Genomic DNA, 27256 nt, shown 5'->3' with positions numbered 1-27256 from the left:
CCTCTTGTTCAACCTTGCCTTCCCCCTACCTGGACAGAAGGAAGACATTTGCATATACAGAAGTTAGAAAACTCGTAGGTTGAGATAAGGACAGTTTAATAAGAAAAAACAACAAAAAGCACAAAGAATAGAAAAAAAACAACAACAACCCAAACCTCCAAACAATTGACGTAAATGCACTTGCTCATCACCACTGCCTTACGTCCAGACAGTCTGTGAGCAGTGGCAGATGCCCAGCCAACCCTCCCAGTTTCATGAGCGTGCTTTGGTCCTTTTGGGTTAGAAGGCCTGGTTGCAGCCCTTATGAGCTCCTTCTGCACTTCCAGCCTCCTTGCTGGCAGGCAGCTTCACTAACCAAAAAAACTTAACTAATCCAGAAGAGCACCATCTAAGCTTAACTTAAATTATAGTTGATGTGTGAAATCTTAAGCCTGTTTCTCTTCTTTTTATAGTACATTTATTGTTGGCATACAGGAGATCATATGAACTAAGTTACAAAAAAGAAAAAGGTAGTTTTTACCTGTCCTAGAAAACTTATTCCCTAGGAATTCTTAAGATAATGTGTTATTTTGTGTGATGAGGGCACAGCTGAACTGCTTCCAAAGAGAGGTGACTGCAGCAGTGCAGTAAAATTAACTGCTTTGGTGATATGCTCCCCAGACTTTGATAATCAATTTAATCTTATTATGGCTTTGCATGATCTTTTACTTTTCCTTGGGACCAGGTGCTATACAGAGTTAGAAGGTTGGTACTGTCAATCACTAGGGATGTTTTTAGCATTGAAACAGTTCCAGCAAAGCAGGAGTTACATGGAAACAGAGAAAATGAGATAAATGAAGATTATCTTCTCCATCTCTCTTGCTATCCCCACCTTTTCTCTTTTTCCTTTAGAAATAACAATTTATTAAAATTCCAGGAATAATAATTCCAGGAATTAATATAATAATTCCAGGAATTTATAAGAGGAATAGGGAAATGATGCAGGCTGAAAAGGTAACTACATGATGATGAACCAAATTTATAATCTTTATTGTTGCTTCTGTCTTAGATAGAGGCAGCACAATATGGAGAAAAAAAGAATAAATATGAGTGTAGTAAAATCTATTCTAGGAAGGATTAATAAAATCTCTGTATTTACCTCCAGAACTCACCTCTGACACAGGATTATTTTAAACATAACAGCTTCTCATTGCTAGTATAGGACAACAATCTTAGATGTCTCCAGAGCAAAATATAGTAGTGGAACTTCTTGTTTTTATGTGTTTATCTTCTGAAATCATGATAAAACAATGATTTTATTATGATTTTATGACACAATGATTTTATTCTTTTCCCCACAGAGGAGCTCACTTAAGTTTCTCTAATCAGTTCTTGTGTACAGATTGTTTAGAATTCTTTGAAGGAGTAAACTATAACAAAGCATTATCTATTGTTGATGGGTTTGTTTTGTTTTGTTTCCTTACAGCCATGAGACAGCAGCATGAAAGCTAGCACATCTTTAATAATTAACTTGGTTGCCTAATTAGGAAAAATCTCCCACAAGACTGCTACTAATACTTTGTATTATAGTATCTTAACAGACAAGAATCACTAGTAAGATTATAAATATGTCCAAATTCCCTGAAGGGCAGCTGGGGAAAACATAGTCATCATTGTTCAATAATTCATAGGCACACACACAGATCCCTCACTTTAACTTACTGCCCAGCATTTCCACTTAATGTATTCTACTGCAGAGTTGAATTTTCAGGGAAATAAAACTTGATTTTCAGAATAAGGCCTGGATAATTGACATCTCAATACATAAAAAAAAAAAATTACTAAAACTTTCACATTGTATGCTAATTAATATTGCATCTGTATTCACCACAGCCTTATTTTTCTCTAGAGTTTGCTTAACTTGAAGAGGCAGCTGTTATAAAAAGAAACAAAACAGAACAGCAAAGTATTATGATGAACCCATCTGCAAGAATTCCTTTGCTGCTGATGGAATTCCAATTAGAAGTGCTCACACAAGCAGCTCTACACTGTTTCTTAGTTCAGGTACATGAAGCACTTTATGCATTAATACAAAAAATAGTGTCGTTAAAGAGCTGTGAGATGATCACTAGAGGCTCAAACTTCTGCACTAAAATCCCCTAAGCTTATTAATATCCTCCTTAAATTTTTTTCTTAGAAAACATCAATTCTGTGCACTTTTCTCTTAGTGTATCTGAAAGAAGGAGTCTGGTATTGAAATAGAGTGTAGAAATGTACCTTTCCCTCTCTTTGAAGGCCAAAAAAAAAACCAAAAAAACCATGCATCTCATGGTGTTCCTATCTCACGAATCCCTACTTATAGAAAACATGAGAAATTTTCAGACAAGATAGAAACTTCAGGATCAGAATGGAAAGGTTAGAATGCTAGACTAATTTAGTCTAAATTTAGTTTTATTTTAGCTTCTGAAATTATGATGCACTAGATTGCATTTACACAGAATGAATAAATTTAAGACCAAACACATTAAGTAGATCTGGATAAAATTTTTACATTGATGAGAATATTCTGAGGTGGTGGTATTTTATCACTGCTTATAACGCATGCAAGTAACTGAGCCAGCTGCAAGATGGTACAGGATCAGTCCCCCAGAACAAAGGAGTGTAGCTGGCTGGATTAATTCATGCAGGTTTATTAAGGCATCTGAATGACTTCAGAAATCCTTTCCTTACCTGTAATCACAACAACCTAATCTTAATGATATTTATGGTTTTGAGATACTCTGGGTTTAAAATCATTTGTTAAAACTCCCAACCACCTGAGTGTTAGTTTAAAAAAATATTGTTTTACAATTTTTTAATTTATATCCATAATGACAAATTAAGGGAATGGGCATCACCAAGCAATGTTAAACTTCTCAGATGCTTGTTTTGCAGCTGTTACAGAGTCTCAGTCCAGAACTTTGTCTAATTTTGTTGTAGCCGAGATACCCTGTGGTCTGAGATCTACAGTCTTCTCACACAGAGAACATATTGGTCAATCTGTAACTATTGTCAACTTTGTGTCCTCCAGAAAACACTGTAAGCAGTTCATTTCTACATATGAAGGTTGTAAAATCTAAATAACTATTTACATGATTGAATGACAGATACTAAAACAAATCCACTCCCTATCTAATAATAAATGTCACTTTATTATGCATACTCTGGTCTGCCTTTGAGAAAAGAAGATATTACTCATGTAAAGAGCTTCTAAACCTTTAGTTCTCAAAATAAATAAATAAATAAATAAATAAAGACAGGTACATTGACAGGTAATTTTGAGAACAGGTACATTGGAAGTTAGATGTATGTATGTTATTTTCTGTTGTTATCTGAGAGTTCTTATTTACGAGGGTTGCTCTGAAATTAATGCTTCCAACATATTATGTTGGTCCATGCCATCAGAGGTGAATGTTGGTACTATGGCAGTAGTAGTTGAACAGTGGATGTGTGCAGTGAGGCAGTGGGTTGTTCATTTCAATAGTAATGAGCATCAGAAATGGTTGAGTGTTGCTTTGAATGGAGACAAATGATGAGAGAAGACATAATGAATATCCATACTGCAAAGCAAAATGTTTGCCTTAAAGACCTGAAATGAATTTGTAAGGAGAAAGTGACTTCACTAGTGATTTTCACTAGTTGAGATTTTCTAGACTGCTTCAGCCAATAGCTTGCTGAAGATAGCATGTTAGCACCATATCACTAATAACTACATGCTACACATTTTGCAGAGGTAAGTAACTCAGGACTGTAAAAGGAGATTTTACTTCTGGGTAGGTACTTGGTCTAACTTATTTCAATAGCTTATGCTTATTGCAGAGAACATATTTAGATGCATTTGTTCTGTAAGTACTTTGAAATAAAAAACCAAAGCTAACAAAATGTTCTAGGAGAACAGATGTCACAGAGAGTAGACAGTTCAAAGAATTGTTTTCAGTGAATCTAGCTGTGAAATCACAGTAAGATTTTCTCTAATCTTTATACATTGTATAACTTAAAATGTTAGCTACTAGGTAGTGTAATGTACTTTCCAGTTGCAACAGATACTTAAACACTATATTATGCACAAAGAAAAATGGAGTGGTAAATTTCGTTGTGGTGGTTCAGAATTTCTTCACCTTTTTTTCTGTTTTGTTTTTTAAACTTTCTAAGTCAGCTAATTTGGAAGGAATAATAGTAGCAAATAAAATTTAATCCTTGAGAGGTTGGAAGAAAATACCAAGAAAAATACCAATCCAAGAAAATACCAATCCAAGGCAGCATGAAAAAAAAGAGTCGGGAGATCTCAAAATTTCTATGGGACTTTCATTGCTAAAATACAAAGGCATCACTAACTTTATATTTCCTAAGACATTTTTCTTACTATATGATTACTTTGTTGTTTCTCCTTGCAAGTGACATCATTATGAGTGGATGTATGTATACATATGGGCAGGTTTTTTTGTTTTTTTTTTCAAATATTTCACTCAGAAGTTTTGGTAAAACATTAATATATGAAGGGGTTGCATTTTGTGCCCCAAGGATATTCTTTCTTTTTTAAGTTGGAACACACATTTTCTAAGAATTCCATGGCAACACAGGACATCATTGCTGTTGCTTACATTTTTGACAGTGACTTTTATGCGTTGGCCAAGGAATGATTCATCCAAGGAGCAAACTTCTCAAAAAGACAGTTCTTTTGACAAATGTGAAATATAGCAAAAATCTTTCCTTTGTGTTCCTTGAGGAAAAAGAGGCATTGTATAAAAAGTAGAAGTTTTGAGAATCAGCAGGGAGGAATTGGCACACACTTGCACAACAAAGTCACTATCTTAACCGCACTTAATTAAGGAAAATAACATTTCCTTTATATCGTACTGAGCAATGAATGGGAGGGGTAGCAGACAATGGTTAGACTCATATATCAATGCGTTCTGATGTCGTTCTTCCTTGAGGTGAATTATGAAAGATCAATTATTTATTTGATTTAACAGGAGAAAAGCAGACTGCAAGTGTTCTGATACATACCTATACAATGGAGTGGATGTACTCTGAAGTTTGTGAAACTGAATACAGCAATTAGTGCAGAAGTCCTGCTTTTGGAATTAACTGTGCAATACAGGTACTCTCATGATGCACTGGTGAGGCAGAAAAAGATGAGCACTTAATATAATGAGTCACAAACAGAGTTTGGTGTTGGCATGGGAGGCTGCTGCAAGAAATAGTCACGTACAAACCCTAGGATGTAATTATTCTTCTCTGCTATTAGAGGTGAAATCTCAGCTGTCTAATTCTGGTATGTAGGGAACCTCTGTCTTCCCTCCCAAATCTCTCTCCATTAACATTCTTTGCTCAGATCCCCATGCATCCCCTCCACTATCAGGCAGGAAAGTGGGGAAAAAGAGAAAAGGAGAAGGGTCACCGAAGAGAGAAGGAAGTCTCTATAAAACAACACTGCTGTGTCCCAAAGCTGAGTTCCCAACAGCATCTTCAGACTTGAGATTTTTTCTGTGGCCTATCTTTATTTCTGATTCTCTTTACTGTCAGTTCTGTAAGGCTTTTTTTCTCCTCACAGATTTGGAAGTATCGTCTACTCTCCTTTCCAACTTCTCCATAGAAATGAGAAGTGTAAGCTTGTATAGAGCAAATTTCCTTAAAATACTAAAAAAAAACCTGTTTTTTTTTTTGTTTGTTTGTTTTGTTTTTTTTTTTAACTGTAATAATTAATCATATTGATAATCATAAAATCAGAAGCTCTGGAAACCTTTATATGTTTTACTCTATGGCAGATGATAATTTAAACAATTGTAGCAATATTTTTGTACGAATATATTCAGTATTTCTATAGAGTTGTGTTTTAATTTTTACTGACCCTTATTTACATAAATCTAGTGGAAAAGCGTCAGCCACTAATGAGGTAATTTTCATCACCACCGCAAGCATTTCAGCTTGTTGCTTTTAATCAGAAGTAATACATGGTTATATTTCAGTTCGTGGCTAATACCTTCTATAGTGCAACTCCTTGAAAAATTGATGGTAAGAAAATCACTAGGAAGATGTGGAGTATAATTTAATGAATACTGCGCAGAAATGCCTTAATAAATGGAAGGCTGTCAGTTATAGTCACACTGCTTCTCTCACAGATGTAAATTTGAAAATGTGAAATCTCGTTTATACAACTCTCATGGTTTGTGTCACAGTAAAAATGAGGGTGAGCTTTTAAAACATGAAATTTCAAATATGTGGATATTTTTATTGCGTAGCATCGGATGCTCCTACAAATACATTTTTCAAACTGCCCTTTTAACAAATTACATTAGAATCTTATTCATGAAGTTTCTGCCATTATTTCAAACTTTGCTAAACATTTCCCTGCTTCTGATAACAATTCCAAGCATGCAGGCTGCTTTACCAAGAGAATAAATACCAGAGACCATAACTACCCAATGCTGTTCTGCTGTTTATGAATGGGAATGATTTTTTTTCCTTTGGGACAGGCTTTAAAATTTATTCTCCTTCATTTACATTCAAATCTCTGAACAAAACAGGTGAAGAAGGGAGCTGCCAGCAGATTATCCCACAGTGCATCAGGTTCCTTTGTGTGCTGAAAACATCTAAATGCTGAAGTGCTACTTGGGAATGTACCTTTTTAGCAGATTTTCTTCTCCAAAAGGTGGAGTATAATTAAGTAGATACTTGACTAGCCAGTAAGTGCAGCTGTTTTTTCATTTTTACTAGGGACAATTTCAAATTTGTCAGCCATGATTTTCTTGTTATTGAGGAAGATTTGGACTTTCAGGCCACTGCAGAACAGTCATTTGCTGGAGACAATCTCTGTTATTATGGCCGTGATCCCACATCTTTCAAAAGCACTAAGGGATTACTATTGATTTTTCAGTAGAATTTGCAAAGGGCCCATGAATCTGTCAGCAACTGAACCCATATCATTAGGCTATCTACAGTGCTTTTCATCATATATATTTCTAAAGGTAGTGTTAATCAGAGGACTCTTACCCTCTGAGTCAGAAGACGTATATGTGAAGGGTTAGTATTTTAATGGAAACAGCTGCTAAAAAGTTGTTTGAAGCTCTGGATCACAAGCTAATCCCATGATTTATGAAGGCAGCAAAGTAAAAAGATTCCATTTAATTGATGTAATTGTACGTAAGGGTGCTAGTTTCTTAATATACACAGGAGTCAATGACTAGCAAAAACTTATTTCTTCACTCTAAAACAAAGTAGAACCCCAGTAAAAAAAATAAATAAAAATTAGCAGCTTCTTGACCATACTCATTGTACCTGACGTAGCATGTGAAGCTGATAGTCACAGCCTGATGCACTCTACTCTGACATGTCCTTCCTCCCTTGGATCTGCATTTGACACATTCCTAGCACAGCTCTGAAACTTCCTTTCTCTGATGACTGAAGACATGTTGCCAAAGACAGGGGGAGTTCCCCACCTTGTATGCAGTACAGCAGCTGGGGCTGCGCATCTGGCCTTTTTCTGTCATGCAGTGGCAGAAACAGTTTTGCTTTTACTGAACACATATGAATGTGATTGCAGACAAATACAGTAGGATGTTTTAAGTAGATTCTACAACCAGGCTAGATTGAGCTAACAGTTAAAATTACTTTAAGAGTCACCTACAATTGCTTGAACACCTCAGCAAGACAGTCTGTCACTATTTTGTTAACAGATTTCTACTCTGCAATTACAAATAAAATGTAAATGTTTAATATGGAGACAATGGTATTTCTATATCTGACAAGCAAATGATTTTTTTTTTTTTTTTTTTTTTCTGGAAGGAGCTACAATTTAAGAAAAATTATTTTTTTTCCCCTGAATTTCTCCTTAAAAAAAATGTAGTACATCAGCTTTATCTTTGTTCAGTTTTAATCTCAGCTTCAGCAATCCAACCTTCTGTTGCAACAGAATCCAAACAAGAGTTTTTGGGGTGTTTTAAAAGAAAGCAGGTATTCCAAGGTTCTACACTCAGAGCAAGTGAAAACACAAGAAAATCAGTTTTAAATTTAGAACTTTCTTTTCCTACTACAGTCTGGTAGTTATCTTGAACACCTTCTAAGCTATTAATTTTATCCCAAATCCTAGTCAGGTGTAGTTGTTACTGATAACATGGTGTGAAATAGCAATGAAAAACAATGAAACCATGACATGTGCCCATGAAAAACCTTTGCAAGTTTGTGAAGTTTATTGGAAAGTGAAAAATATGAACTTGAAAAACCCAACAAAGCTTTATCTTTATGAGGGCAGAAATGCCTTTCTGAAGAAAAATATCAACCCTTTCCCAGAAATTTGTATTAATAAGTAAAAAAGTTTTTGAAAATTTTTAACTACAAAACTCTGTTTAGCTTGTAAATAAAGTATAATATAGTGCAGTAGAAGTTTAAACTGTGCTTACAAATACATATGAACACCAATTAAATTCAGTTTAACCTGACACAATTTGAACTAACTTGATGGGTCTTTTGACACTAGCTTACTGACTAATTGTTGCTTATTTGGGTGCACTCTATCAGTAAGCATGGCAATCAAAAGCTTAACGAGATGTTCCTATTTCTCTGATTGCCTACGGCCTTAGGTTTGAAGAAAAGTCAAGCAGCAAAATGATGCTTCTTAGCATTTGTCAAGGTAAAAAGTGACACTGCATTACTGTAATGGCAGTCGTAATAAGCAGAATCCATTAGCATTCAGCAGCTCTCTGCAATTTTGGCTTAAAATCATCACAAAACATGGAAATTATGTGAATTTAGACCAAACTTATTTATAAATAAATAACATCAGCACATTGAAGAGTGAATGTATGTTGATCCTAACATGTATTCATATTGTTAATTATTTCTATAGAAGTATCTTTTATATGTTTTATACTGGTATATTTTATGATGACTTATTAACAGAAAGGTAAGTTTTCCAAATATTAAATAAAAGCATCAAAATCAAATAAAAGCTTTTAATAAGCTGAAAAAAAGAAGAAAACTTATTACATCATCTTGAAGGAAACCTCAGCTTGCTGAAATAGTTTCTTTGCATTTTCTTGAAATCTTGAGAATGCCTATAAGATACATCAAGCTGTGTACGAGGACTGCTTCAAAAGTAATGCCTGCTATTTTATTATTTTGCCCACAACATCAGAGGCGGATGTTGGTGGTATGGCAGTAGTGGTTGAACTTCCCACTTCCATTCTGCTTTGTTGCCATGTGACAGCTGGCAGCAGAGGGACAGACAAAATGGCATCTGCCATGGAAGTGCGTATGAAGCAGAGGCGCGTCACTGAATTCCTCCATGTGGAAAAAATGGCACCCATTGACATTCACTGACAATAGCTGAATGTTGATAGAGACCATACAGTGGATGTGAGCACGGTGAGGTGGTGGGTGAGGTGTTTCAGCAGTGGTGACAGTGACTGGATTGCCTCTACTGGTGCAGATTGTTATGAGGATGGCATGCAGGCTCTTGTTCAATGCTGGTGACTATGAACTATATGGTGACACATAGCTAGTGGTGGTGACTATAGTGAAAAATAGTGTTTTGTAGCTGAGAATTTGCTCTGTCAAACAGCGTTATTGTGGTCTTTGAATTGGTTGTAGTTTCTACAGAAATAAACAGGCAACATTACTTTTAGTGCAACCTCTACATATGTGGCCTAAGACAATTCCTATTCATTCAGTCCAGCCCAGGCAAGCCAAAAGGCTGGACACCCGTGCTTTAACCCAAGACAATTCATAGCTAGGGGAAATGAGGAAAAGGAGTCAAGGCCAGGCCACCGTTATCAATGTCTTGCTTCTCTGGAGGTAGAACTTGTATAGGTCTCATACGTTTTTGTATGTGTTACACAGAAATGCCTCAAAGTGCAATGAATTGAGAAGAATTGTTGCCACGATCCTTACAGGAAATGGACAGTGGAGAGAAGATTCTCTAACATTTCTCTTAAAAGCTGCAGTGAAACATCATTTGAGTTCAGCAAGTGCAACAGCAGACCTGCGAACAGCACCTGGACGGTATGCTTTTTTTTCACTTCTGGGTGATAAATCTGCTTCCCTTTTACACTGTTTAATGGGTCTCACGTCAAAAAGGTGAATTTAACCTGATAAATCAAGACAATAGGAGAAGGATTCTGGAAGCATTGTTTGGAGGTTATGAGATCCAGCCGCAGTTAATTTGAGAGTTAATTAACTGAAAGAAGCTTCCAGGCTGTGCTCCAGGACCCTGAGCAAGGCTTAGTTTTCAATCAAAGCCTTCAGAGGAAGAGATTATGTGAAAGAAGCACTGTCACATCCACCAAGAGCTGCTTCATTTGACTCCTGTCTCAAGGGAATGCTTGTCAGTGTTTAAGCCTTTATTCTGTTTCAAAACAAGTAGCAAGTTTAAATATAATTATTTGCATACCTGCTGTCAGAAGTCCAACAGCTGTGCAGAACTGTGCAGCCCTTTCTACCAAAGATCCTAGGTGAAGACAACAAAGGGCCGTATTTTCCCTCTTCTCAATAAGGTTTCTCAGCCTCAGACCCCCAGATCTTTGGAGATCAGCTCACAGGTAGGTACGTGCTAGCTGTCGGTAGGCAGGAGAAGCAGGGTACACCGCTTTCACAAACACAGCCAGCAGTTACCTCAGGAGTTGCAAAGCAGCTGCCCTTGGGGCGAGCTCTGCCGCTCCTGGGAGGCTGCGAGCAGACGGCAGCTAACGACACCGCGTTGGTGCCGTCTCTCTGGTCCTGCTAAGGCCGGGATTGTGTGACTGAAACGAGCCCTTGCTACCAGCTTCAAATCAAACACCTACCTTTGTAGAGGTTTTTTGCTCGGTTCCTGTTTTGCTAAGAAAAAAAAAAAAACAAAAAACAAAAAACAAAAAACTAATTGGCACTCGCTCAGCTGTCTTTAGTGTAAATATTTCCTCAGTTACCTGTTCTTAGTTATCTTCATCTTGCTTTTTAATCCTCACATTGCATGCAGATCCCGAGATTTACCCTTCTGTGCCTTTTTCCTTGTAACAGTACTGTTCTTGGGGGTGGGAGTCAGTTCATGTCTGTGCACAGAGGTTTGAAAACACACATCAAGTGCAGCATTCCTGCTCTGCACTAAAATAGCTAGAGAGCATGCAGCTCTTTCCTACCACTCCATACATAATTTAAATATTGCAGTGTTGCAAGGGCAGGAGAGCCCTAAACTACTTTGGTGGGTTTGATTCCTCTGAGTTATGTCTCATTACTGTTAAAGATATCATTTCACACATTGCCGCAGTTGAGTTCCACTCAGGTAACATGCGTCTAAACTGGCTGTATATCTGTGTAAAGGATGTATTGTTGTGTATATTAAAGGTGTTAACTAACTGTGCATACATATGTTTCAACCCTTAGCTTGGCTTCCAAAATTCTAATTTGCCTGTATTTTACTTTTATAGTAGGTGATTCTAACCTACTTATTAAATTCAATGAGCAATCATGCTGGCTAGCTGCTGTTTCTGCATTGCACACTTGTGCATACAGTCATCAGAAATTATGCAAAACATGAGAAAAAAATGCAAGCATGCAGAACTCATAATGCCTTGGAATAGTCAAGAATCTTTTAGCTGGAACATCTTTCAGCTATCAATTAATCTGTACTGTTCTTACCATTATTATTATTTATTGCTTTCTCCAGGGAAATGTTCCTGGAAAGACACAACATCAATCATGATCAAATAGTGATTTCCAGTGATATCTTCAAGATACTGTGGCTAGTTTTGAGGTTGATGTGTTTATAAGATTAAATGGACCAATTTTGAGGTTTCACAGACATCAATGTGAACTGATCTTCCTGTAGTTTTCATGTGACTTTGTTGTACAGGCAGTTCTCAGACAGACAGATGTCTGTTTCTCTGTGTTAGGTACAAGACACAAGCAATGTCAGAAGCTGCTTCGTTTCTAAGCCTAATGTGGATGTGTGGATCACCCAAATAGGCTTTACATTTGATGAGTCTGACAGCATGTTAGTGTGGCTCTGTATATATTCCTCAGCCTCTTCGCCCTCTCCCATAGTCCTCTCTTCCTCTTTCGTGTACCTGGCCTTAAAAGTTAAGCCTCTCATCATCGTTTTTAGCTGTCATGTGCTCTTCCATTTAAAAACTCAGGTTTTCCACTCTACCTATGCTTACTTTGCTCTTACGCCAGAGAGCTGCAGAGTTTGGAGGCTGGCCTCCCAGGCACAACGTCATGGGCTAGTGCTGTTGCTGCACAGCCATGGTTGTTTTCAGTATTTCTGTGTACAAAGTATTTCAGCGTGAGATGAGAACAGAACAGGAGGCTTCTGTATTCATACCTGGTCATCTGGATGGTCCTGGGACTCTGGACAGCTCTGTTGTCGCAGCCCTGTGGACTCAGGAAAATTCTTTTATTTACCCATTACTTCCTTGCTACAGTGAAAACAACAAAAGATCCAGCTTAGAGAACTAGGGTTAGAGAAAAAAACAAAGTTCTCCTTACAAAGAATTCTACTGGCCACTGTTCAAGGCATATAATGAGAAGAAATAAGAAAAATAGATGGCTTTGCAAGCTGTTAAATAGTTCCAATACTTACATTCAGTCTTCTTTGATGTGTACAGGAGAAATAATAAATATTCCATAAACTCTTCTGTTTACCATACCATCCAAAGAATGATTAATTTTTCTTGTTATCTGTTCAGGGCTTATTGGTGCTGTTTATGGCAGGTGTTCTTTGTACTAGAATCACAAAGAAGGTAGAGTGACTATCCTTGGTGAGTCTTATGTTGCTTTGAACACAAAGGCTGAGCATGAGAAAAAGCAATAGCATTAGTCACTTGGGTGTGCAATGGCCAATAATCAGAAAATTGAAAACTACTACTGCTGGATTGTAATATCTCATTTAGTGCATATAAGACATGGAAAGGCAAAGCATGGTCAGCACTGACATAAGCACTGACTGCTTATTTGTACATTTTATCATATCCTATTGATTGGCGGTTGATTTCTTGGTCATCTGCTCCTTATATATGTTATGTTTTAGTAGTGCATAATATAATGGCAGCAAATTGGATGAACTGAATTTTAATTTTCATCTGCATTTAATCACTGCTGGCTAGGTTTTGTTATGCTTCATCAAGATTTAGCTACAATTTCATTTTTATGTAAGTAAATAAATAAATATTAGGCCATACCAAGTAGCAATGAAGACAGTTAGGTCCCAGTCCTGCAGCTGAATTCTTAAGAACTCCTGTCTGTCTTACTGAAGTTAGCTGTGTTTTGATGGCAGTCATAACTCCACCCTTGAGAAACTGGAAACAAAGTCAAGGTCTGGCAAAGGTCTTGAGAGAACCTAGGCAAAACATTTCCAAGGTAGTATTGTGGGCTTTGGCTCCATCCTCTGTCATTAGAACAGAGCCTTCATTCATACAGCTGAGCGGAAAAAAAAAAGCCCGATTTTTGTTAAAGCAGTATATCTACTTGTCTGGATGTTCATAGCCTCTTTCACTCTAATAATCTTTGATGTCCTTACTGAAAAGGAAAGAAAAGAATATATAACTTTAGAACAGTCTACTCCTTTACAGTAATCCAGGTGTTGCTTTTTACCAAATCGACAATGAGCCTTTTTGATAATTTGTACGCCTAGAAAAGGGACTCAAGACTATGTTCCAGGTAAATATAATAGATGTGGCATTGAATGTCTTGCCTTTGTCACTGTTGGGTTATTTTTGGTATCTCGCATACAATAGAGGATGGTTCATTCACTGAAAAATGAATCCGCATGTAATAGAAAATCAATTGATGGCTATCATAGCATCTCCCACTAGTCATCAGCACATGAAGCCCTATTTTGTAATTAACAAAGCTGAAAAGGAGGAACAATATAAATGTGCTCACTTTTTTAGAAACAGCTTATAACTTTTTATTTCACAAGGTGATAACTGGAGTCAGCAATAATGATTGCCCACTAAGATAGAAGGGATATCTTCAATACATTTTATGAAGTTTTCCAAGAGATGTGCTGATCATGATAAGTTGGTATATTCTTGTCCTGAGATAGAAAGAGGAAAGGAGAGAGAAGAAGAAGCTCTACTCATATACACAGGACAATTTATACTCCTACAGTTGTAGCTTGTCTTTTAGATCTCCATCCCATGTCCATGTTATGCTGGACAGCGTGTTGCCTCAATGTGTAATATTGTCCATTGGGTTGAGATTGCTGTCCAGCTACTTTGCTACATTTTCATGTTACAACAACATATTTATTTGCAGTGAGGAATATGTCTAACATCTCCACTATGGCTTTTCTCTATTTAGAGGGAAGATTGAAGCAAACCTTAGAGAAAAACAAGCTAGTCTGATCTGAGATAATGTGAAACTTCAATCCCATGATGACCTAGTTCTGTTTTATCAGCTTTTAGAGGCAAAGTCCAACTGTCCAATGTTTTTGTAATTAAACAGGTTTTTTTGCTTGAGATGTGAAAAATACTGCTTCTTGTTCTCTTATAGTTTTGTTTTAGTAAGGAATTTAGCTTGGATAGTCCCAGGTGACATACATCATATTTCTAGCTTAAACTCTTCATCAGTTATACTTCAAATATCTAAAACAAAATATAGGAAATTCTGTGTTCCAGTAGTTTCTAGGTCCTGGTCTAGGTTTTGTCTTCTGTGTTCCATCAATTAGTAGCATCATTTGCCTGCTTTTATTATGGGAGCCTTTTCCATGGGAAGTACTCAAACACTGTAGCATATAAAACACTGGATGAGTAAAGAAGTTGAGTATTATGTGGATTGTTGTGACTACAAATTCATGCAAAATAAATGCAAAATTAGATAAATAGCATCTGCTGCATACTTCCAGTAGCAGTATCAGCACCTGTATTAACACTCCTTTTTCCAGCAATATTACTCAGTGCCTTCCAGTTCATGTGGTAAAATTATTTATTATTATTATTATTTGGAGACTGGATGGTCTAGAAGCAGAGTGAAGTTATCATAATGACAGTAGGTGAATTCTGGACATTAAAAAACCAAAAAATGACCAATCCAGGTAGACAAGACTTGATTTTATTAATAAAATTTGTATTTTCCTCTTTGAGGTGACAGTTACAAACTTTGGTTCAAAAATAGAAGAAAATACGAACAGCAAGAAGTTGACTTTTGAAATCTTATCTTTACATGTATAAACGTGCATGAGAAAGTACCAGTTGGAAATGAGCCAGCAGAAGCTAGTACTATTTAATTTAACAACTTATAAGAAACAGAAACAAACATTTATTTTCAAGTCTTACATATATTATGAAAAATAATTACAAAAGGATTTCTGCTGCAAAATTAAAATGCAATTTCTACTTACAACTACCTGAATGAAGTGTTCAAAGGGAAGGCCAAACCAACTTTTTTGGTGAGATTTGAATAGCAAATTTTAACAATTTGGGTCAAAGACAGCTCTGTAGAAAGCAGTCCCCTCATGTTGCTTAGCAACTATATAGAATCACATGACCTAGACATATTGCATTCCTGGCCTTCAGTTGAAATAACAGGAAAAATAATTTATATTAATGGGATGGGCAAATATTTTATAGGACCATTCTGTGGAACTTCTAATGTCCACTTCAGGAAGCAAACATCCATTACTGCTTACTAAAATTCTAAATAAACACTGCAAAAATCCATAAATAACTGTTTAGAATCCAGTAATCCAGTTTTAATATTTATGCATACCAGGTAAGCACAACAGGAACAAATTCACATGAGATACATTTGGGGAAGAAAAAAAAAAAAAAAAAAAAAAAGGAAAGCTATATGACTGATTAACTGATTTAATTCACACAGATTTAAACAGAAGTTTGTTTTTTTTGTTTGTTTTTTATTTATTTTTTTTTTTTTTTACTTATTCTCCCTGCCCAAAAATATAAATTTACTTATTTTAGGTATATACAGATTTTGTATGAAATTCTGAAATTAGAAAAGAAAATAAAAGGTCTGAGGTATAGCACCATGGAACACAACACCTTTGAAGGTGCTTTCAGTATTGAAATTCATCATCACATAATAATATCAGCAGAAAAGGGTATTTGAGTGTGCTCCTCAAGATCTTCCAGTTTTGCCACCTTAAGGTTTTTTGGCGACTTCAAATAACAAAGCTCTTCAACAACAATATATACAAAGGGATTTTATTATTAATCAGAAATTGAAATGGCTTCACTGGCAATTACAGCTTTATTTTTTCAGAATACATAAACAGTATTGACAATGTAGTTTTGTAGTTATAAAATAAGAGCCAGATGCAATTTAGAGGCACATGCAAGTTTTGCAAATGGACAGAGAAATAACAGTATAGTACTGTACATAGAATAATTACAATTTATTAAACACTTTCGTAACACCTCTTTGTAATCAAAGGAGCACCATGTCATTTGTTCTTTTTTTTTTCTTTTTTTAAACAGCACCAAAGGTATCCAAAGGTAGGTTGGGGCGTTGACAAAGTGAGCCCTATGTTGTCTGTCTGTGCCACAGCATCCTTGCAAAATTAGTTTAAGTCATGTGATTCTGGCCCTACAAGGGCAACAGTTACTTTCTAGATGAGATATAGGTACACAGCAAGACATATTTTCTATGCCATTCTTATTCAAAACTTGCATGTGGCATGAAGTAGGCTGGTAGCACCAAAGTGCCACGTTTTTGTTGATCTGATCTTTTTCTTAAATTTAACCAAGGAAGCAGACAGGACCAACCTCAAATCCAAACTTTTGGTTCTGATCGCCAAAGTCATTGATCATCACATCAACTATAGGCACTTGGTCTATTTTGGGTGTGTTGATTTCAATCACTGTCTTTGCGTAGCCCTTTCTTGACTGTTAAAAAAAAAGAAGCAAAAACAAACATATCAAAGGAGTAAGTATGCACTGTAGATCTTCATAGGCTACCTCTGAAGTTTGGAATTTATAAATGATTGCCTTTCATGCACCTGATGTTACAAATTCTAAATTTATTTTAAAAGTGTGATATGGAACATTTCTGATTTTAGAAAGAGATCGGCCCATGGCTTTTTGACTTATTAAAGCAAGCCTAGAAATGAAAAAACATATATAAGACATTTAACGTTCCTGAAAGAATTCACACCTATCCTAATTTCTGATAATATTCTTGCAGTAGTTAGGATGTTTTCCTTGTGAAGAAATCACTAATTAGTTCTGAGAGACAGAAGAAATACCTAGTTCTAAGAGGAAAGACTCTGTCTTACAAGACATTACATAAGCTTTTTGGACATGGAAGAAAATAGCAGTCTGTCAGGACTGATGCATTAGAGATGTTCGAAAGCACACTCTTAATTCCTAAAAAAGGCTTTCTGCCTTCTCATTATTTTAGTTATCAGGATTGTAGTTGCAGTTTCAGCTGCAACTGTTTTTCATCACATATATCTAATTCATCACATAGTTTCTAATATCGTGCTGTGTTTTGGTTTTAGGAGAAAAGCAAAAGGCTGTTTAGCTGCTTGCTGGGTTAAACTACAATAATTGTACTTCATTCAGATGGTCTCTTATGTCCTTCTGATATCATTCCACTTTCAACTATGCCAAGATGAGCATATCCAAGCTGGAATATCTGAATATTCTCAGATTAGTGGTGGAAGTTACACCCTAAATTGCTTACGTTGTCTCTGGAGCTTTACTCTCATTCACTGCGGGCAATGACAGCAAAATAAAGATACAGGACATAGAAAAAGACTGACATGAAACAGCTGTATATTATAATTTTGTTACTGAGAGGAGGAGACTCTGCCTTTATCTGAGTTGTTTCTCAGAGACAAATATGTATCCTACTACTTCCAGGTCTCATTTTCTGTCACTGATTTCTTAGGAACTCACTTCAGAATCCTTTCATATCAAACTACAAAATAATTAATGACGCTTTAACTACCATATTCCTCTGGAATGTTCTTGTTTTCAAACTATTCTGCTTCTGAAGAGAGCAGACTGTACTGGAGAGGTGGTCAGACAGCTGATGAATGTTTGGACTGCTCTTCGAATTTTAGTTGAACTTAGAGTGGAAGGTAAAAGATGCAATCCCTGAATTTCAGCTGGCTTTGATTTAAAAAAAAAAATTATATAGATAGATAGATAAGAGAAAAGGACATACAATGTTACCTAACTATGCAATTAGTTCACTATGTGTGGGTTCTGACTTAGTTCATACATATTTTTACTACGTTTCTTATGTTTATTATGACTATAAATATATTCTGCTCCTGGGCTGCTTCCTCTAATTATGCTTGTTTGCTTCTGTTCTCTTACATAGTGCTCGTACAAGAAAACAGTCTAGTTGCACATTGGTGCTGACAGCCTGTATCCATACTAGGTTTGTTCTATTTCTGTTGCTTGGCTTATGGTAATATTTATTATTTCTTGTACATATAAAAAATTGAATAAAGGGCTGCTGTATTCTAGTTAAAAACTACTAAAGGGCAGTCTATTAAAAGTTAAGTCTTTAGAAAGCTTTTCCCAGGGGACAGCTGTGCAAAAAAAAAAAATTTGTTTGATTTCTACTTTAATTGACAAGTAGGTTTTGTGAAGAAAATTCTGAATCTCTACTTACCGCGCAGCCATCGTGGAGGGCTTTGATGTAAGGATTGTTGTCATAAGACATCTCTTCATCATTTGATCCTAAGAACCTTAGTGCTTTGTCATAGCTGTCAGATGAGGAATCGTGCCAAGCTACAGACTGATGGCAGTTGTATGTGAAATTTTGTCTGGCAGAGGCGCTCAGTAGTTTAAGGAATGTCATTTGAACCATGTTAATGGAATTGCCTTCAACATCCAAATATGAAAGCTAAAAAACATAAGAAGCCACATGAATATTTATGTTAAAATGCAGAACAAAATTACTGTTGATGGAAGAGCCACATAACTGTCCTTAATAAAAAAAATAAACCATCACATCCCTTTTTAAGAGATTTTAAAGTTCAATAAAGCTGTAAGTCTGTAAATAGTTTCTCACATTTTAACAATATATTTAGGATACTTTTTTTTTTTCTAATGGGAAAGACAGGGATTTACCCTTACAATATCACGTCAAACAACAGAATCTCTTTGGGAATCTGTTTGTAGTTAATTAAAAAGTTATATCGGCTTGCATCCTCATTTTTCCATACTTAGTATGTTTCCAGTTATCTAGACTGAAGCAGGAAATCTGTACTCCAGCTGCTTTACTACAGTTAAGTGGTGACTTGTGGTCTGCCAGAAGTCAGATGCTCACCATCAGCTTTGCAGGTGACTGTTGGGATTGTTGTGCCTTTACAATACAGTACAGAGCAGGCTCCTGCTGACCAGTGGCAGGAGGCCTCGGAGCTACTCTTATATTTAGGACAAAAGGACCAAGTATGAAAAGTCTTAAGTTTGTTATTATTTCTATATTTTAAGATTCTTTGGGATCTGTTGAGCGCTCGTAACATGTACTTCATTTGTGAATAATTCTCTGTTGTAATAATCACTTACAAGTTTGCCACGCTTAAATTCGCTAAACCAAGATCCTGGATTCTCTTTTGGCCATGATGAAATTCTAACCTGTGTGGTAGAACAGTGCAGATGTAAGTATTTAGAAGATGGGTTAACAGATAAGAAGGTTTTAAAATACCTGGAACAAATTTCACGTAAGATATTAAAAAATGGCTCTTCTTTCAGTGTTTTCAGCATCTTTAAAAGCTCTAAAATAGAATGTTTTTCATGTATAGAATGTCTTCAGATTCATTACTTTGCATGGAATCTGAGGTCATAGCTTATAAAGAGAGATAATTCTGTTTAATGCATACATGATTCTTATCAGATGACCAGTGTAAATGACTGGTATAAACTGCTACTGTGAGGAGTATCTAAATTAAGAGTTTTAATTGGTTTTGATGTTGATATATCTATCTCTTTTTGAAAAACTTTTGAAAGCCATCCTCTACACTACATGCCCCTTAGAGGCTGTTTATACCGATGATAGTTTGTTTTATATCTACTTTGCCTAGATACAAATGAACCCACAGGAGAAACTTAATAAGAGTATAACTTTAGATGTCAAACTCTAGATTATGCATTTAAACCTGCTGCATAGCTATGTTGCATTCCAGAATGCAGTGAAAGTTTTACAAGGATGTGCATAAAAGCACTATCTAAGCAAAAGTAAAAAATGCCGTGTGTTAATTCTGTGCATCATTTTACTGCTTTATTCAGATTTATGTAAATTTAAATATAATCAGAAAGATACACATATGAAAAATGTGACAGTGTAATTATTCTGCTTATTTCAGCATTACAGTAGTATAGTGCTATCTGTCAACAGCCAAGTGAAAACACAGATTGGTACTTACTCCTTCAGATTTCTTATCTGGGTAGATGCAAGTTTCCCCACCTGCTGTGAAATTGCAGTACACTTTGAAGGAGTCTCCAGAACAACCCTGGTTAGGATCAATCCAATATTCCCCTAAAACAAATGAGAAAAGCCTTTGAAAATGTAAATGGTATTTGGAAGATGTAGATTTTTTACCTAATAGTGCTCCAGAATTTGTAGTGAAGTCATTTTATCTTCATGATGAGAAGACAACCCTTTCTTTTCAAAAACATCACAGAATAGTTGAAATTGGAAGGGACTTCTGGGGTTATCTGATCCAACACCACTGCTAAGAGACACGTAAAACATGTTGTCTAGTTGTCTAGGTCCATGCCCAGACAGCTTTTGAATATCTCTAAGTAGGGATGCTCTGCAATCTCACTGAGCAACTTACTGTGCTGCTCAGTCACCCTCACTGAAGAAGTGCTTCCTGATCCGCTGATGGAACCTCAGCTTCTTGGCTGTACATAACCCAGCAGTGTGTCCAGCTGGCTAAGACAGCCAACAGTATCCTGGCTTCTACCAAAACAGCACTGCCAGCAGAACTAGGGAGAGGTGAGTTTTCCCCTGTATTTGGCACTGGTAAGGCTGCACTTTGAGACTGGGAGGGGTCTGGAGCACAGTCTTATGAGGAGCAGCTGAGGGAACTAAGATTGTTTAGTCTGAAGAAGAGGAGGCTCAGGGGAGACTTTATTTTTCTCTATGACTACCTGAAAGGAGGTTGTATTGAGGTGGTGGCCAGCTTTTTCTCCCAGCTAACTAATGACAGAACAATACGAAATGCCTGAAGTTGCACCAGGTGAGGTTCAGGTTGGATATTAGAAAGAATTTTTTCACAAAAGGAGTGGTGAAGTATTGGAACAGGCTGTCCAGGGAAGTGGTGGAGTCAGTCACTGTCTCTGGAGGTATTTAAGGAAAGGGTACATATAGTAATTAGGGACATGGTTTTGTAGGCAGTAAATGGTGGTAGGTGAATGGTTGGACTAGATCTTCTTAGAAGTCTTTTCCAACCTTTATGATTCTATGAACCTCTTGCATTTTGGTTTGTGCCCATTGCCTCTTGTCTTGTCACTGGCACCACTAAAAAAAAAGAATCTTTATATGTATTTACGTATATGCATACATTTATATATGTGTACATTGCCTTGTGATCTGTTGCTTTTGTTGTTTATAAAAAAGAACACTGAGATCAAAGTCTATTTTTATCTACATCCTTTTGTTTTCATTTAATTCGATTTAAAACAATGACTATTGCAGAATACTGCTAAGGGGTAGGAGGAACTGCAGTGACTTCAGTATGGAGGAGGAAGGTCATAATGTATGAAACATACATTACAGGTATCAACAATTTAGCTATTACACTATTTCAGCTGAAGGATAATTTATACTTGTGGTAATAGAACTCTCAGTGCAGAGGCAGCTTTAGGCAGAAATAAACTATGGCCTAAGGCAGAGGTACATATTTGGAGTGATTTGCAAACCTATGTAGAAAGGGCCTGACTTTAGTTGTCAAGTACCTAAAGCTTCCATTCAGAGAAATGGAATTCTCAGGCAAAACTGTTTTTTACTACTGGGTTGTGAGGCTGAACACAAGTGAAACTTTGGACTGTTTTAGGTGATGAAAACACATTAAATAATGCATATTGAACTCAAATAGCAAGAAAAAGAGCTGAAACTTGCACGAATATAGTTTCAGCAGTCCTACAGGGTTGTGTTTTGGTTTGACTGGGATTGAGGTAATTTTCTTCTTGGCAGCTCATATAGTGCTATATTTTGGATTAACAATGAAGATAGTGCTGTAACACACCAGTATTTTAGTTATTAATGAGCACTGTTTACACAGAGTCATTTTCTGTTTCTCAAGTTGCCTGCCAGTGAGGAGGCTGGGAGTGCACAGCTGACCTAAGCAGACCAAAGGGATATTCCATATCGTATGTTGTCATGCTCATGAAACTGGGAGGGTTGGCAGGAGATCTGCTGCTAGTGATAGGACGTTGGTTGACTGTTAGTGAACAATTGCTCTGTGCACGTGTTGTTTTTTATCCTTTGGTTTTCTTTCTCTAGTTAAAGTGTATTCATCTCTTACTTTTGCCTTTCTGATTCTCTTTCACCCATCCAGCCATATTGAAGGTGGAGAGTGAGCAAGTGGCTGCATAGTGCTTGGCTGCTTTATGGCATTATAACACAACATACTGGCAGGGCTGAGCATACAGACTCTACAATGCTGGAGTGAATGAAAACTGGGGATGAAAGAGAGCTGCAGTCAATCCAGGGTCCACTAAAAATCAGATCTTTTAAAAATCTGCCATTGTAATTATAATGATTTCTGTGATCTGAGTACTTATCTCTAGCTAATTTCGCGGCAGGACAGCAAATTACTTTCTTACACTAGTGTTCTAATCCAGTTTTGGGCAAAAAGTGGAGATTTAGATGACGCATGGCAAATCCTTTCACTGATTTTGTATTTTAATACAGGGCACACTTTGCAAGTTCAGAGCATTTTTGGTATTTTAACATTCTGTTGATTTGGGCTGTGTTTACTGAAAACAGTTTTTCCTAACTGAAACTCTTGCCTCTGCAGAATTTTACATTTTAATGAATGTGTTTACTTTTATTTTAACCGGAATAAAGTTACTTTGATATGAAAAAAACTCCAAACAACAATCAAATACTGCTAAATGAAGAATACAAATGTGGTCTATAAAAAGCATTCATTATTATGGAGGTATTGAATTGTAAAATGTGTACTTTTCGTATAGCACATACTCTTCTAAACTATTCCTTATGGCAACCATCTGCATTTATCTATCTAGACTGATAGCAATAGAGTATTATTAAACTGTCAAAATCTGTTTTTTCTTCCATTTAAATAAGAAAAATATTGCTTTGAACTGGGAGAAAAAGTACCTATTGCAATAGAAAAGAAGTATGAAACCTAAAAAGTGTGCAACGGTTGGCTTTCACTTAAACTCTTCCACAGGATTAAAATCAGTTTGAAAAAAAGAAAGCAACAGAATAATTAAATGATTAAATAATTAAATTAAAATAGTCATTCAGAATACGGCCACTAATTTGTGCTACTCTGCATTTTGTGAAGCTAGTGCTTAGTAGCATTAAATGCTATCAGAGAAACTTGCTTATCCGTTTGCTGAATGATACAGAACAAACAGTGGTCACTCAGAAAGCCAAATTATTGTATCTAAGGATAAAAGAAATAATTTTTGAGAGACCTACTTCTTGTATTATACTAAGCTGAAGTATATAGTTACTAAATAATTTTCATTTCATTTAAAAGCTCTAAACTATCCCAGCACGCTGACGTTTGTGATTTTACTTCCACTGTTCTAAACAGCTTCAATCTTTCATCTCTTTCCTGTTTGGATAGTTCTGGAAACACTAAGACCACATTTCTAAACAAGCGCTGTTTTTAGCAACTTGAAAGTTTTATTTCTAAAACTAGATCCGGTTACTTATTTAAAGAATTATGGGTTTTTACCAACAGAATATGTCTTCACTCATGCTTTATAAACAGAACACTTTTATACCTGCAAAAATTGATTTAATGACATTGTTTATTTAGCCACTATGTTAACTATCTACCAATAATTAATGATACTACCCAAGTTTCTTATCAGATCATCACTTCAGCCTTGTTCGCCTTTGTCATGCAATATTAACATACCATCTGGGAAGTCTGGGTGGCAGAGCTGCAAGTCTTTGCAAGTTCTGGCTGGGTTGCTCTGAGTGCCCATTGGATACTTCATATGCTCAATGTCTTGCTTCAGTGAATTCAGTGAACCGAAGATCTCCTCCATGCCATCAGAATAATCCAGAATATTATCACCAGCATCAGATACCATGTAATCTGGAGATCTTCTAGTCTTTTTGGGTGACTGGATTGGCAGTGGCTGAATTACTTCACCTGGAGGACCCTGAATGGAAAAAATATAATCTTTTCTGTTGATTATCCAGCTGCATAAATATGGACAGGAAGACAACAAAACATTGCAAGGAGATGCTTTGGATAGGCTTTTTTTCAATTTATTTATTTAACTTATTTCCTTCTGATTTCCTTACACACACACACATACAAACAAACAAACAAAAAAAAAAAAACACACAAAAAACCCAGATTCTAGAACATTAAAGATTGTTTTGCTCTAAATTCTTCCCTAAACATTGCTGTCTGGGGAAGAGTATGTTACCCTCACATAAGTGTGTAGAACTTACTTGTGATTTCCTTAATATCTCCTGCAATTCCCTGAAGCAGAGGCATAGCCTGCAGCAAATAAAAACTGTGGGTGTTTCCAATGATAAAACTTTAAAATTACACTTAGGGTTTATAAACCAATATTTTATTTCAAAATTTGACATATTTCATTCAGATTTTCACTGTTTTCACTGTAGATTATTATGCTATGATAAAGAAATAATAGAAACAGAAAATAATTAACAGTGGGAAACAAAAGTCATTGCATTTTCTGTGCACAGATTTACAATCTGTGTAAATAATCATTAGAAATTTGTTCTTTTTTTAAAATGTCTAGCGGATTTTTTTTAGAGCAAACAATGTATTTCTTCCTCTGGTAGATTTGTGTTTCCTGACAAATTAATTTTCAAATAATCATCACTATTTTCTTTCTGTGTAAGTTCACAAGTGCCATTTTCTACCTGCACCAAAACAGGGTCATCGTAACAGCAGAATATGCTTGCATATCAAGAAACAGTTCCTACTTACTGGAGGACCAGGTGGGCCAGGTAAACCACTATCACCCTTCTGACCAGCAGGACCCTGTCAAGCAATGAGAGTAATGTGTTATTGACCATACTACTTAACATTAAAAAATAATGTATACACAGAAATGAAGCACAAAACCAGAAAATATGGAGAATTACTCACACTGGATCCTTTGGAGCCCTTTGGACCTTGGGGACCCTACGGACAAGAATATAAGCATATAGTTGGAATATATTCCGCAAAACACAGGAGTGTTTTGAATGGGAGAACTGGATGAAATTACTTACAGGTAAACCAGGAGGACCAGGGGGTCCAAGTGGACCAGCAGGACCAGAAATTCCCTAAGAAAGAATAAGGACAGAATTAAAGTATTTTTTGTATTGGTCTGAGTTAAGAAATGCAGATCTATTGAGAAAGGTAGTTCTACTAAGTGTCCAGCTCTAATTAGTTTCCCTTTAGGACATTTGCTAGGGTCCAAAATAGTTTTTCAATTTAAACTAATAATCTGACAGTTTTATTGTCATGCTCCAGCATTTGTAGTTACGACACTGCTCTCCTTTAGATAAATGTTAAAGCTTCATATTTTACAGAGAGCTTTAAAACATAGTTTAATAACCAGGAAAAGAGAGTCTGCTTTGGGTAGTATGTAACAAGACTGGTTCTGGTAGCTATCTGATACCTAACAGGTATACTGTTTCCTTCATACGAGTCTGTCCCTCATCAGCAGCCTGTGCTGTAAACTCCAGCTGGAGATTCAAGCTGGGTATAAATGTTTGTAGTAACTTCATGTGTCTCCTGCAAGAAAGACATACATGAAACTTGAATCAAAGCAAAAGAAAGTTTTACTTACGGCATCACCTTTGGCTCCGGGAGACCCCTGTGGGCCAGGAAGACCCCTATCACCCTTTTCACCTTGTTCTCCTGGAGGTCCAATCAGGCCAATCAAACCAGGATGTCCCTAAACAAGATAGAAGAAGGTAGAGTAAAAACTTGATACTTATGAAGCTGATGTGCTTTGTAAATAGAGATTAGAGCTTTCAAATGTCGTCAATTGTTTATTATCAATTCATTTGATATACTATTTTGTAAGTATATTCACTTTCAATAGTTGGCCTTTGGATTTGGAGATTATTATCAAGCTGTGTATAATTCAGTGAAAGATTTAAATGCAACACAGTCCTTTCTGAAATGCAAAAATAACAATAAAAGTGGGTACAGATTTCGTACTAATTTCCACACTTATATGCTAATAAGAATATTATTTGTGGAAACAGATGTGCTATTCTTATTACAGCTATATAAACAGCTGATCCACATATATAAGCAAAAATTGTAATTCATAAGATATGTTCATATTTCTTTCTCTATACATTTCTTTCCTGATATCCAAGCAATCAGTACAGGGTTGGGACTGTATTAGAAAATGGTATTCCTATTCTCTCAATCCATTATTTCAGAATAAGGTACTATAACTGTTAAATATTTACACCTTGTTGTTATATAGTGAAATCAATACTTTTTATTCCTGCCTATTGTAAAAGCAAAGGTTCTCTTTACATCAGTGTCCTTAGGGCTTTCATTGCAGAAAAGAGTCATAACATCAATAGATTACTGCAAAGAGTAATCCTTTCTTTCTACTTATCTCCAGGGTATCAGATGTTACTTAAAGCTTCATCATTATCATTGAGGCTATGGAAAGCTGACTGATGGATTATTTAGGGTGTCTTGCTTACTGATTTAAATTTAAAAAAAAAAAGAAAAAGAAAAAAAAGTGTGTATTTCTCTGCTGTTTTTATACAGACTTGTGTAGCAGGCCAAAATTACAAAGGCACAAACAAGGAACAAAGACGTTCTCATATACCTTCTCTCCTTTGGAACCTGGATCTCCTTTCAGTCCAGGCAAGCCAGGTGGACCCTAAATAAATCAAAAGAAGTAATGTAAAAGTAAGTTTCAACATACTGTACAAATCAAGTTTTCCTGAAATATTTTAAAGGTAGTATAACTACAAGGTCACTCAATGGATGATGGTTGTGATTCAGAACCCAAGATAACATTGGCATACATCTTTAGAATGCTGTAATACTGTTATTGTAGCATTTAAATTATTTTAGAAATCTGAAAAGGCTGTAATTATTAGAAATTTATGAAGAAGGAAAAGATCTAAATTC

General features: G+C 36.1%; 1 protein-coding gene across 3 annotated transcripts in view; it reads right to left on the bottom strand.

The window, feature by feature from the left end:
• Nucleotides 1–15881: 15881 nt before the first annotated feature.
• The window catches only part of COL11A1 (collagen type XI alpha 1 chain), a 131537-nt gene continuing 120162 nt past the window's right edge, over nucleotides 15882–27256 (bottom strand). For 2 of the 3 annotated variants that reach the window (XM_042820216.1, XM_042820217.1), the window contains 10 exons: nucleotides 26949–27002; nucleotides 25938–26045; nucleotides 25375–25428; nucleotides 25250–25285; nucleotides 25088–25141; nucleotides 24032–24281; nucleotides 20330–20442; nucleotides 19473–19541; nucleotides 18574–18807; nucleotides 15882–16832 (listed from right to left, as the gene is read on the bottom strand). In XM_042820216.1, the coding sequence (XP_042676150.1) occupies nucleotides 16686–16832; nucleotides 18574–18807; nucleotides 19473–19541; nucleotides 20330–20442; nucleotides 24032–24281; nucleotides 25088–25141; nucleotides 25250–25285; nucleotides 25375–25428; nucleotides 25938–26045; nucleotides 26949–27002 (1119 nt within the window). In that variant the 3' untranslated portion in view covers nucleotides 15882–16685. The remainder of the gene's footprint in view (nucleotides 16833–18573; nucleotides 18808–19472; nucleotides 19542–20329; nucleotides 20443–24031; nucleotides 24282–25087; nucleotides 25142–25249; nucleotides 25286–25374; nucleotides 25429–25937; nucleotides 26046–26948; nucleotides 27003–27256) is intronic. The other variant, XM_042820218.1, reaches the window with a different exon arrangement.

This window comes from Centrocercus urophasianus, unplaced genomic scaffold (genome assembly GCF_019232065.1).
Source record: "Centrocercus urophasianus isolate 14NV4802_14NV808 unplaced genomic scaffold, USGS_Curo_1.0 seq_18, whole genome shotgun sequence".
Lineage (NCBI taxonomy): Eukaryota > Metazoa > Chordata > Aves > Galliformes > Phasianidae > Centrocercus > Centrocercus urophasianus.
Note: the sequence above shows the minus strand (reverse complement) of the source record. Positions and strands in the feature narration are given on the sequence as shown.